At 41.4% G+C, this 13,347-nt stretch overlaps 1 protein-coding gene across 2 annotated transcripts; it reads right to left on the bottom strand.

Annotated features, from left to right (window-relative positions):
- Window positions 1–5,949: 5,949 nt before the first annotated feature.
- gper1 (G protein-coupled estrogen receptor 1) lies at window positions 5,950–12,605 on the bottom strand. 2 transcript variants are annotated; one of them, XM_048990995.1, is made up of 2 exons: window positions 12,426–12,605; window positions 5,950–7,911 (listed from the first exon to the last, which is right to left on the bottom strand). In XM_048990995.1, exon 2 carries the CDS (start codon window positions 7,518–7,520, stop codon window positions 6,411–6,413), a length of 1,110 nt encoding a protein of 369 aa, XP_048846952.1. In that variant the 5' UTR covers window positions 7,521–7,911; window positions 12,426–12,605; the 3' UTR covers window positions 5,950–6,410. The 2 variants fall into 2 exon arrangements, with proteins under 2 accessions (XP_048846952.1, XP_048846953.1); XM_048990996.1 differs by lacking the exon at window positions 12,426–12,605 and adding an exon at window positions 9,489–9,626.
- Between the last annotated feature and the right edge of the window lie 742 nt (window positions 12,606–13,347).

The raw sequence follows: 13,347 nt of genomic DNA, 5'->3' as shown, positions 1-13,347 counted from the left end.
TTTTGCTACAGTGAAACATAGCTTGGGCGGCATGGTGGTGCAGTGGTTAGCACTGTTGCCTCACACCTCTGGGACCCGGGTTCGAGTCTCCGCCTGGGTTACATATGGAGTTTGCATGTTCTCCCCATGTCGTCGTGGGGTTTCCTCTGGGTACTCCGGTTTCCCCCCACAGTCCAAAAACATGCTGAGGCTAATTGGACTTGCTAAATTGCCCGTAGGTATGCATGCGTGTGTGTGAATGGTGTATGAGTGTGCCCTGTGATGGGCTGGTCCCCCATCCTGGGTTGTTCCCTGCCTCGTGCCCATTGCTTCCCGGATAGGCTCCGGACCCCCCGCGACCCAGTAGGATAAGCGGTTTGGAAAATGGATGGATGGATGGAACAGGAGGCTTAATGGGTGTGCAAGTATAAAGCCTGGTATAAAGCCTGGTATAAAGCATAGTATAAAGCATGATAGTAAGCATGGTATAAAGCCTGGTATAAAGCATGATATAAAGCATGGTATAAAGCATGATAGTAAGCATGCTATAAAGCCTGGTATAAAGCCTGGTACAAAGACTGGTATAAATCATGGTGTAAAGCATTATAGTAAGCATGGTATAAAGCATGGTAGTAAGCATGCTATAAAGCCTGGTATAAAGCATGATAGTAAGCATGCTATATAACCTGGTATAAAGCATGATATAAAGCATGGCATAAAGCATGGTATAAAGCATGATATAAAGCCTGGTATAAGGCATGATAGTAAGCATGCTATGAAGCCTGGTATAAAGCATGATAGTAAGCATGGTATAAAGCCTGGCATAAAGCCTGGTATAAAGCATGGTATAAAGCCTGATATAAAGCATGATAATCTTGCAAATGTGTCTTATCGTGACTCCATTACTGACCTATTTCAGACTTCTGACATTTCACTTATGGAGGCCGGATAGCTGAGTGACTGCCAATGTGTTCCAGTCAAAGTGTCAGGTAAGTTTAATCAGACATGAAGTAATTCTAGTTCCTCACTGTCTGTCTGCTGTGTATCTAAGTACATTAGGAAACCAGAACTAACTGGAATGACTGCATACAGTCATTGGGGTCTGTCACTCATTCCTTTCTCTCGAGGGTCCGACGCAAGCCAATGTCTGCTGTGTGTATACTGAGAATTCTGCTTGTGGAATAATTTATTTTGTTGCTTTGATAGGATTACAGACTTCCCCATTATAAGATTAAGTAAAGACACTCAATACTTTAGTGAAATAACCTGACATTGCAAACATGCATTATCATCAGAGCCATTAGAGGTTTGTCCCAATTGTCTATGGAATTCTTACTTATTGCGAAAATCTATCCAGTCTTCTCCAGCCACACAATACAGGGTTGTGGGGGGTATTGTGAGAATAAATTATCAAAATAATTTGATAAAAAAAAACAGGATAACATGTATTTTGAACATAAATGCTGGTCCAGTGAAATGAATCTTGAAACATCCAAAATATATATTTCCTAGATACTATACAGTGTATGAAACAATAGTTGCTGGACTCAGTGGTATCATAATAAAAATTATACTAAATTATGTTAAAATTTGGCATTCATTCAATCAGTTTTTCGTTTGGTAATATACTATGTCATTTCAAGGTATAAAAATTCACAGATGTTGTACACATCAGTTCCACACAAGAATGGAGAAATGGTCCATCAGCCTATCTTTCTCTCCATTTAAACATTCAGCATGCATGCTCAAACCATACACTGCGATCAAAAGGCTTCTCGGTAATCTGACAGGAATCTCTCAGGCTATAGGGATTTAGTGTCATTTGTACTTTTTGGACTTAAACTAACAATTTGCCAAGAAAGGCAGGTGTTGGTCTCTCAGGCATCAAATTTCTGCTCCGCAGTCAGACACAAAGGTTCTGACATCACCATATCGAGCCCCCCCCCCCCCCCCCCAGCATCTCCACACCCAGCTTTACCTTAGCATGCTGTGGAGAGGGGGCAGCAAACAGAAAATAATAATAAAAACAACAGAAAACAAGCCTCAACACCCAGCACGTTCATGGGTCTTACCTCCCAGGCTGTTCTCCAGAAACAATGGGGGCTTTTTCCTTTCTATTCTTGAGCTTTCATCTCCTTCGAAAAAGTCCAGCTCACATGCTTTCCCCCCAGAAAAGATCACAGGCCCAGAGCCAAAAATCCAGTCTTTCTCTCTGTTAGCTAGGCTGGCTGGTACATGTGACAGCCACTTACCACAGATAAGTGATAATTATCTGGGTAATAGTGCCCAGTACCGGACCGATCTAAATGAAATAGGACTATATCTGATAGCATAACCGTCAGGATACAGTCCATAGTTACTGTACTCTCCATGCAAATAATGTTTCAGCCTGCAAATGTGTATTTGTATATGCATGCAGAAAATTGTCTTTCTTGTGTAAATTCTGTATTGGGAACATTGACTGGTAAATCAGATCAAACGTTAACAATGTAGCAGAGTTCAAAGCATGAAAAGTGTCACTAAATGCAAATTGAGTTTTAGTAATACGATACTATAGGTTTCTGCCTGCGAGAGTAGATCGAGCCGCATGTGGACAGGATCTGTATTTGCAGGAATTCTGTTTCCAGGGCAACATAGATTGGGTAGATGGGAGTGACAAGAGACAACAAACTCACAGGAAAAGAAAACTGCCATTTAAGGGGGGACCACAAAGAAAATACCCCCCCCCCTCCCCGAGATCACTGCTGGCCATTTCCCCCCAAATCCACATAATCTATTCATCAGCGTTCCATAAATATTCATCTAGCACACTTCTGTGGGAAGTCATAAGTCTATTCTAGGAGCCACGGTTCCAGGAGCCACGGTTCTAGGAGACACGGTTCTAGGAGACACGGTGCATGCTGGACTGAATCTTACCCTCACATAGTACACGCTGATACATGTGCTTCGACGCAGGCTGATGATAACTTGCTGCTCACATAATCATGGAAATATGGCGGATTATGTCGATTAGTTTCCCCTTGCTGATAAAAAAAAATCATGTAGTGTAAGTAACTTTGTGCCTCTAAATTTCCCTCTGAGCATAAGTTTGTGAGTGTGTGCCCTGTGATGGGCTGACATCCTACATAGAGTTTCTCCTGCCAGGTGCTCTGTGCCTGGGATAAGTAGCAGGTTCATCTGAACACTGTGCTTTTGGAAAATAGATGGACATTTGAAAGTTATTTATAGAAATGAAAGTGTAATAAATACTCTCAGTGACAAAAAAAGTAAAGCATCCAGACAGAATTGTGAAAATGTAATGAAAAATGAAGTGAAAGGTCATGTGACTGTATGATAATGATTATAATATTAGACCAAACAAACAACAGAGTTGGCAGTATGGGCACACTGCTGGTCCCATGCCCCCCCCCCCCCCCAGGCCTGGATACGTGAGGCGATACAGTGCGGAAGGGAGTCATACAGCCGTTGTATCCTCTCCTGTGGCAAGTCGGCCCACAGCTGTTGTAATTGGCCCTCAAGATCCTGCAGATTGGTACTGGGTCTGACGTCCAAGCTGATCCCACACGTTCGATTGGGGAAAGATCAGGGGACGTGGCTGGCCATGGGAGGACCTCAACATTATGCAGGCGGTCCATAGACACACGTGCCCTGTGTGGACAGGTGTTGTGCCAGCTCCATGCAAATTCAGTCATTTACATACCCATCGCTGGTCTGCACGTGTACCAAGTCACATCCAAACCGGACCATTACTTCTGGGTGCTCAATGAGTCTATGTAAAGCAGGGGTGGTCAATCTTAGCCAGAAAGAGCTGCTGTTTATGCGGGTTTTTGCAGCAACTCCCTAATTAGATCACTAATTAGAGGACTTATTGGGTTTGGACCTAAAGGTAATCCCAAAAACCTGCATACACAAAGGCCCTTTGCGGATAAGATTGGCCGCCCTTGGTATGAAGTAAAAAATATAAAGTAAAAGTAAAAGACATCCAAGACCCTGAGCAGAAGAAGTGGTTGGATGAAGGATGGATGGATGAATGGATGGATGAATGGTTGGATGGATATTGCACCTGAATAGAAAGTGAAAAACCAAGTATGTCCGTATGTAGAAAGTTGAAACAGTAAAAACACACAGTCCTACTGGAACCGTGACAACCAAAGACACACATGTCAAAGCAAAGAGAATATGCAGCCGCAGAAAAGCTAGATGCTGCTTTCAGTAGCGAATAACATTATTTTGTAACACTCCTAATACTAAGCATGTCTTAGCGTCGGTGGAATGTTAATGCTGTTCAACATTAACCTAGAAACCTTTGTGATGTACTTGATACCCCAACCTATGTGGAGAGGCGACTCCAGCTTTGTTCATATTTTTATGTATAGCTTTAATATAATATAATATAATATTATATTATATTTATCCACTATGTACAATGCTATCTGTAAAGACACTATTATAGAAAATCATATGGTAACGTCTGGGAAAGTAAATATTTCACAACATTTTGCAGTTTTTTTAAAGCACTAGAAGGCTGCAAAACCAAAAAAGCAATGTATTCTTTTAAGTTTCAAAATTGATCAAACTTGTAAAATAAAATCATATCATAAAAACATAGATTTTCTATCTCATTTCTGCTCGAACGAAAAGTTAAAACAAACCACCGGCACGGTTCAGAGACTGTTTCATGTCTGTCGTTTATTATGCGGTAATTCAGCAGGAATGGAACAGGCATAAATAACAGCCGTATTGCTGTTCGCATTCATATTCAAATCCAGTTTGTCTGTCAAACGGCCTACTGTCTGCCTATTGGTCAGGCTGCTTTCAAATATGCCGTCGTCAGTGTTATTTGCTAAGCCTGACTTGGGAAAAAAAAGATAAAAAATAATTTGTTCTTATCAAATGGTTTTCAAGCAGAAGCAGCGCATTCTGCAAACACGACAACGCTGAAAAGTGCCTTATTGAAACATCTGAGAATATAAAATTCAATAAATCATGAAATTTGTTTTTATTCATCTTTGGAAAAACATTTAAATACTACATTCATATTTAAGGCCAGGTAGCAAACTAACTGTATCTAGAGACAAACAGGTCATGCTGTTGACATAAAGAGGCACACATATTAATTTCACTTGTTTTCTGTGTTAATGTAAGTTTTGTGCATTTTTGCTATGATAGATTTGGTGTGTTTGTAGAGGATCTTCATACTCATTCTGTGTTGTTTTTCCTCCATTTAAAAGGCGAGTCATTTAAATCCTGCTCCCCTGCACCTTCGTCCTCCTCATGAGGTCTCTGTCCCACAACCAGTCATGCCAATGGTTACTTACATTGTGACTAATGCATTCTGGGAAAAATAATCTACATGCTTCTACTGACGTGTATCTTTATGTTTTTCCATGATAAAAGCATCAGTATGCTTTGGGTAACCGAGTACAGCTACATTTCGTCATAGTACAGGTTACTTATGACAGTATTTATGAAGGTTATACTTGCAAATGACCACATTTATTTCTTCTATAATAAATAGATTAAAATTAAAATTAAACACTTAATTGGGATCAATGTTCAATAGAAAAAAAATTAAATATGAAAATAACAATAAATAAATAATAAACAAGCTATTGTTATTATCATTGTGCTGAATACACATTATTATTATTATTATTATTGTGCGTGACTATTTTCAGGGTCCTGGGCAATTACGGTATGTGTGTTGTCATTTAAAGTACCATGTATTGATATACATTCTTTTTTAAACCGCTCATTTATATGTTGAAGAACTTTGTACTTCTTGGTCTATGTTGTGTTGCAGTTAAAGCATTTTTTGTTACATAACAGTCAATGTAAGACATATGAAAACTGTATTGGGCTCCCATTTGTATCTGACAGGGATCCCATTTACTCACATTTATATCCTGCCAGTAGAGACAAAGTTTGAGTAAATAGTAGAAGATCAGCAATAACCCTTTCAAAGAACAATTTATTACCAAAGCTGTTTATTGTCTTCAGAACAAAAGATATTTGCTGCATACTGATAAGCAGGACAAATAAAAATAATGATAATAAAAAACCTCTAACTTTGAGTGGAAATTAGAACTTGTTATCAAAGTTTTCATTGCAGTAAATTGCTTTTGCTTACCTACACAGTGCAGTATGATTGCATTGGTAAAATGAAACTACAAGTCCTTCGATTTCTGTTCTATTTTGTTCCTTTGTTCCTGTTTTTTTCCCTCAAAACCCCCTTTTGCTGTATAAACCCAGTTCCTGAAAATCAAACCCAATTCATGGTTCTTGGCTTGTCCTATTAATTCATATACATGTCTTATAAAAACTGAGAAAAGCGTAGTTTGGATCATTCACAAGTGTCGGACTTTGATGCTCTAAAAAGGATCTTGCCGGCTTCATGCGGCGCTCTCTTGCCTTAGCTCCACAGCGTCCCGCTAAACCTCCGAGACCTCGCTTCTAACAGGAATGCGTAAATCCAGAGTGTGCTGGCAGAAGCGGTAGAACATGGACCAGCTGGCCTTCTGTTTTATGAAGAGCCGCAGTTTGTCTCGGAAGGTCTCCCCCAGGAAGCTGTAGATGATGGGGTTGAGGCAACTGTTGGAGAAGGCAGCCAGGTTGACGACGTGGCCGGTGAGGGGATAGTCATGCCAGAGGGTGACAGCACTACGACGCAGGGGGTCGGCGGTGCCCTGCAACAGCTGGATGCTGATGAACACATTCTCAGGGAGCCAGCAGATGAAGAAGACGAGGACGACGACTACAATCATGCGCAGGGCCTTCTGTCTGCGAGGCCAGAGACCTCGGTGCTTCTGTGCCCGCATGAGGATGCGCACGATCAGGGAATAGCACAGCCCAATGATGGAGAAGGGTACCAGGAATCCGATGGTCACTTCAAGCCACTGGATCTCAAAGACGTTCGCAAAGCAAAAGTGCACCTCTCCCGTGTGCTGAGTCTGCACTATGGTGAAGGGCAGCAGTGTGGCTAGAAGGGAAGCCATCCAGATGAGGCTACAGCTGACCTTAGCGTGCTGCATTGTCCTTAGAGGGCAGCGGCTCATGGTGCTAGCCAGGGCCACATAGCGGTCAAAGCTCATCCATGTCAGGAAGAAGATGCTGCTGTACATGTTGACCTGAAGGAAGAGGGACATAAAGGTGCAGAGGATAGCAATGTCGTAGTACTTCTCATTCAGGTTGAAGACCTCGATCAGGGAGTCTGCCACTAGGATGAGGTCGGCCACGGCCAGATTTACGAAGTACAGGTCTGGGATGGTCATTTTGTCCCGGTGATTTAGGTTAACCACTAGGATAAGTATATTACCGATGAAGCCGATGGGAAAGAGGAAGATGGTGTACAGGCAAGAGAGGAACAGGCTGATGATGTAGAACTGGTACGTGTCGGAAGTCTTTGCCAAACCAGTTGTATTGAAGCTCGAGGAAGCGTTCAGTTTCTCAGTGTTATTCTCGTGAATCTGAATGAGAGACGATGGCCACGCTTCCATGCTGATCATTTCTTGGGCTTGCATGCCCTGAATGGCAGGTAGCATGTCCGGTAGCTGCCGCTACATCTTGCCGCTATGAAAAACCCCAGTCCTATAGCTAAACAGGGTTTCTCATCTAAGCGGTGTTCACATTATTGAATTATTTATACCTCTGCTTTGTTTATCAGTTAATCAATCTCTTAATTAGCCTACAGCCCATCACTTGATAGAAAATGAGTTGGACAAAGCAATCCAGAAAGAAGGACATCTAGGGTTTAATAATGCCGCTCTTATCTGTAAGGACTCACATGACCTGTATGATGTCCTCAGGTACTCTTTTCCTTCATTTGGACACCTTGCTCTCTGCGAGTCCCACTACGAGCGCTGGCTTCTTCAGGCTCGGCCATTAGCATTTTAATTCAGAGCCACAGCTGCTGATGTTAGTGTGACACCTGAGCTGAAAAGGAAATAGGAGCAAAAGGTCATTATCTAAAAAGTCTATTAGGTGCCTTTGTGTACGTTTGCAAATATCTGGAAGCTTTTGTTGCCCCTTGAGGTACCTTCAGTGTATAATTTCAGGTAACAGGCCTCCTATAACATATTATATTCTAGTGTTAAGTGAACAGCGTAATGAGGTGGAGCTTCTAGCACTGTGGTACTGCTGGTTTATCTCCTGTAGTCTGAGGGTACAGGGCTCAGGTGAGGGAATCACACCTGACTCACGTGGCAATATGAGTATTTATACGCCAGACCTAACCTTACATTCAAGGGCATTACTTTGGGTTGAACATTCGTGTGTGTGTGTGTGTGTGTGTGGGGGGGGGTTTCTCCATCCATTTCGTGATAATTTGGGGGGGGGGGAGCATTCTATTGGCTGGTTTTGATTTTTTGAGGGAATTACAACCCCCTAACATTTGTTATTTACGCCCATGCTTACATTCTATCATAAATAATCTACGGTTTCATTGAAGCCTCTCAGTCACACACAGATTAAAATAAAAGAAGGTCACATTTATTTATAAATTTCGTATAATCGATAGAATTACACTAAATTCCAGGTACGTGGTGGGGGGGCGGGGATGATAGGTTTCTTACATCCAGTTATTTGTCCAGTTATATATCTTATTATTTCAGCTACATGATGGTAAGGTGACTGTCAGTTTTAAAATGCAAGGCGGGAGCTTAAACAGATGCATTGAACAGTGCTGCTGAAATCCTCTTTCAATCCCGCGTCACACCTAAATACGCTTTTTAAATGACATGAGGGTTAGAACCTCATTAAGTGTTACGATTAATTACATTTGCATGCCTTGTCGGAGTTCAAACACATGTATAAAAAGACAATATAACAGTGACTAAACCATTTTATCTTCAGCTTTCTATGTGACTCTACAATGTCCGAAGTAACATCTCGCTTTACCATAATAGATGTCGCTTATTTATTTATTTTTTTAATCACCAAAGATATCAGTCAATAAAAGGAATGAATTAGTCAGAAATAAATCGTTTCTGGATCCTTTAAGAATTATATCCTACCCGCTCCCATTACAGATAGCTCATGTTTAACTTTTTATACGAAGTTTTTCCAGTTCACTTATGAAGAATTTAATCATAACTATATTCGGTACCCGTCGGTTATTAATTGTAGTTATTCCACAGTATTTTGCTGTATTTTCCTTACATTGTAAGGAATAGTGTTTGAAACAGTTTCGATCGAACGAATGTTTACGGATTTTAGAGAAATAATGTCATTGCCCATGTCCTTTTTGTTTATTAACAACTTTTATTGGTTATGGTAACGACGCGTGATCTCGTGTATCTATAATTACTCCTTTTTGTTTAAACAGGTAATATTAATAAACTTTATTAAGTCTATTCCCTGTAAACGAGTTTTACAAAACGTTTAGTCAGAATTTTCTAAAACCTTCTACAGCCTTTATAAGGAATTTGTCGTCTGTAGCCTGAAAGGCAATATGAAGCATTTAATTCGCGTGATAATAACAGCGATCCACAAAGCTGCCCTATTCGCCCTACCTGCGTCTAGTTCCTCTGTCCCGTCAAATTTCCACCCATTTCACGTCTTCGCAAATCCGCACTAACTACAGCGCCCAGTGAGGGAAAAAAGTGCAGGACTGCAATACTTTGCAAAGTCATCCCATCAGTGTTTACGGAGCGTGCAGTTCAGTGGGGATAACAAAAAGGAGAAAGACATACAAAACAAAGCATATCAGCAGTTTTAAGGCTAATGGCATCTTTCAGATGCGGGACTGAATGTGTAGCGCAGAGCTAAACCACAGCTTTTAAGGGAGGTCAGTGAAGGGTAATCGCAGTCATGTTTGCAATGACACGCGTGCATTTTTTCCACTATTGTGGAATTCGTTTACACGTGTGTGTGTGTGTGTGTATGTGTGTGTGTGTGTGTGTGCATTACTAGGAAATCTATTTTAAGCAAATTGGGTTTCCTAATACAATTACTGAATCCTTACTGAGTGTGTGTATATATATATATATATATATATATATATCCCCACAGTCCAAAAACATGCTGAGGCTAATTGGACCTGCTAAATTGCCCATAGGTGTGCATGTGTGAGTGAATGGTGTGTGAGTGTGCCCTGCGATGGGCTGGCCCCCCATCCTGGGTTGTTCCCTGCCTCGTGCCCATTGCTTCCGGGATAGGCTCCGGACCCCCCGCGACCCAGTAGGATAAGCGGTTTGGAATATGGATGGATGGATGGAAGGAGATATAGCTAGTACGTACACCCACAATCACCCCCTGTGACAAGGCAGAGAGGCTAGCACGTACACCCACAATCACCCCCTGTGACGAGGCAGAGAGGCTAGGACGTACACCCACAATCACCCCCTGTGATGAGGCAGAGAGGCTAGCACGCACACCCACAATCACACCCTGTGATGAGGCAGAGAGGCTAGGACGTACACCTACAATCACCCCCTGTGACGAGGCAGAGAGGCTAGCACATACACCCACAATCACACCCTGTGACGAGGCAGAGAGGCTAGCACGTACACCCACAATCACCCCCTGTGATGAGGCAGAGAGGCTAGCACGTACACCCACAATCACACCCTGTGACGAGGCAGAGAGGCTAGCACGTACACCCACAATCACCCCCTGTGACGAGGCAGAGAGGCTAGCACGTACACCCACAATCACCCCCTGTGACGAGGCAGAGAGGCTAGCACGTACACCCACAATCACCCCCTGTAACGAGGCAGAGAGGCTAGCACGTACACCCACAATCACCCCCTGTGACGAGGCAGAGAGGCTAGCACATACACCCACAATCACCCCCTGTGACGAGGCAGAGAGGCTAGCACATACACCCACAATCACCCCCTGTGACGAGGCAGAGAGGCTAGCACATACACCCACAATCACCCCGTGTGACGAGGCAGAGAGGCTAGCACATACACCCACAATCACCCCCTGTGACGAGGCAGAGAGGCTAGCACATACACCCACAATCACCCCGTGTGATGAGGCAGAGAGGCTAGCACGCTTCAACTGTATGTTTTTGGACTGCAAGAAGAAAATGACCTGTGCAGACAGACTGAGGAAAGCGTAGGAACAGAAACCAGCAGACTTGTGGACCAGTACTTATCAGCATCCACAGGAAGCGTGTCACTTGACATTTTTCTAAGTAGGCTTTGAATTTAGCAATGAAACTTGCTCTCAAAAGGGCACTTCAGATTAAAATTATAGACTAGGCTGGACTACATTAACTTTGGTAGATGGCTAGATGACCCATACATAGTAAGAAAAACGGAAGACTAGTTTAAAATGTTTACATTTACTCTACTTTAATGAATCTATTTGAGTGATTTCCAACCATTTGTCTTCTATCTACGATAACCAGTTCAGGGTTACTGGCTAAAGCACAGTACATCACACATTTCTAATCCTAAATTATTTCACGTGATTGAATGTGGGTTGATGTCTTTCACAGTTTTGTTTTACAAGAAGCCTAAATGTGAGCAATTATGGCGATTCTTTGTCAGAAGCATTGCCCTTCGCTCAGAAATGTCCAGTCTTTATTAAATAAGATTACAGTGAAGGTTATGTGGACTTACGGAAGGAACCCAGCTACCAGTGTGAGATCGCTGATGGTCAAGGCAATTCTAAATAGTTTAAGCTCAACTCAAAGGCCATATCTAGGTAGCCTGCACCTGACATTCTCATTGTCTTAAATATGATGCATTAGTAATATATTAAAAATGTACAGCCTGTTGGCCATATGAGTTGCCACAATGTATCTGATAGATTCTTTACAAAAGTCTTAGGAGATACGTGGTACTCATGATGGCAGAATGGAACCATCTAGGTTCAACTGGAACACCAACCTCACTGGAGAGGTAGGTGTTGAAACTTGTTACCTTGGTCGGTTTTTAAAAGCAGCATTGACATACATGCTACTGATGTAACATTTCACTGCTCAATTGTCATTTTGTTTTTTTGTCATTTTTATTATTTGTTTTTTTTATATTACTAGTCAAAGATCTAAAAGCTCAGTTTAGGAAATATTTAAACTGTCTGAATTGAAGAAAATAGTGCATAAATATTGCATGTAATATTAAGGTGTAACCCAGTAATAATCCTCATACCTAAATACACTGAAGAAACTCATTCACCTATTGCCTGAAAATAAACTACATGGTTACTTGACAAGAATCTCTAATATATGTTAACAGTCAAATTCTGTTTTCAGGAATTAAGAATGCCATTGTTTCACTCTTTTATTTTCTTTAAGCAAAATGCTTTCCTGTGCTTTGTATCGTATTCACCAATAGGGATATTTCACCAAAAATGAACACGGAACATGAAGCCTGAGAAAATTTCTTTTGCTTGGCTTACAGCAGTACGCTCAAGGACAGACGTAAATCTATAGAATTGCTCTTTAAACGAATGAAAACGTAGCCCCTGTTTCACCTGTAAAATGGTACACTTACTTCCGTGAAGACGGCCTGTGGTTCTCCGTGCTCCATCTTGTTGTCAAAGTCAGTGACCAGCACCTGATTTGTAATCCCCACGTCCAGAAGAGCCATGCATGCTGCTGAGGTCCATTCCCTATCGCCCCCTACTGTTCAGCACAGCCCAGCAACACAGGTCCATCCAGTAGTAACTGACCACAAAGCTCTCCTTTGCTCCTGCGTTTGTGACACTGCCTGTTCGCACCCCGGTGCCTCCTCCTCCTCCTCCTCCTCCTCTTCGCTTGTCCCTCCTTTCTTCATCCCTGCAAACTGGCACTTTCATCATCGCAAACTGTGTTAGCAGGGAGGCTTGCAGCCTGAGGGACTGCTCACCAATCAAGGGAAAATCCGGGAAGATTTTGTTATGAAATGAACATTGGACAGGCTCATGTTTACATTTTATTCATATACATACAGAGGAAATTTATTTTTTTAAATATAGAGTAAATATAAGCAGTCCTGTACATTTTTTTAAGATTAATTATATAAATTGTAGTGTTTCCTCAATTATAATTTCCATGTTAATGTATGAGTTTATTTGCATAGACACAATGTGATAATTAATGGAATCTTAATGAATATTAATGAAGAATATTTAACAAGGACAGAACCGTTAAATGCTTTTTGTTAGAAAATATACACTGTTATCTTTATAAATATTTCAAAGCAGTCAAGATTCTCTGGAAAGAGATTTTCCTGTCCAGAAAAGCATTTTGATTAAACAAAATTCAGTATCCATTCTTCAATTTGACACTAATTAATAATATGAACAACATTTTAAAAAATAATAAAGGTTCCACAAGTTAAATAATAAAATAAATAAATAAAATAAAGTGTATTATCTATGTTCCGAAAGCCCAATGGTAAATGACATTTTCATTTTTCAGTTTCTAGTCCTTCA

Source organism: Brienomyrus brachyistius, chromosome 22 (genome assembly GCF_023856365.1).
Source record: "Brienomyrus brachyistius isolate T26 chromosome 22, BBRACH_0.4, whole genome shotgun sequence".
Lineage (NCBI taxonomy): Eukaryota > Metazoa > Chordata > Actinopteri > Osteoglossiformes > Mormyridae > Brienomyrus > Brienomyrus brachyistius.
This window is presented reverse-complemented; position numbering and strand designations above follow the sequence as displayed.

Coding starts and splice junctions, on each gene's coding strand:
- gper1 (XM_048990995.1), bottom strand. CDS start 7,520: ATGCTACCTGCCATTCAGGGCATGCAAGCCCAAGAAATGATCAGCATG.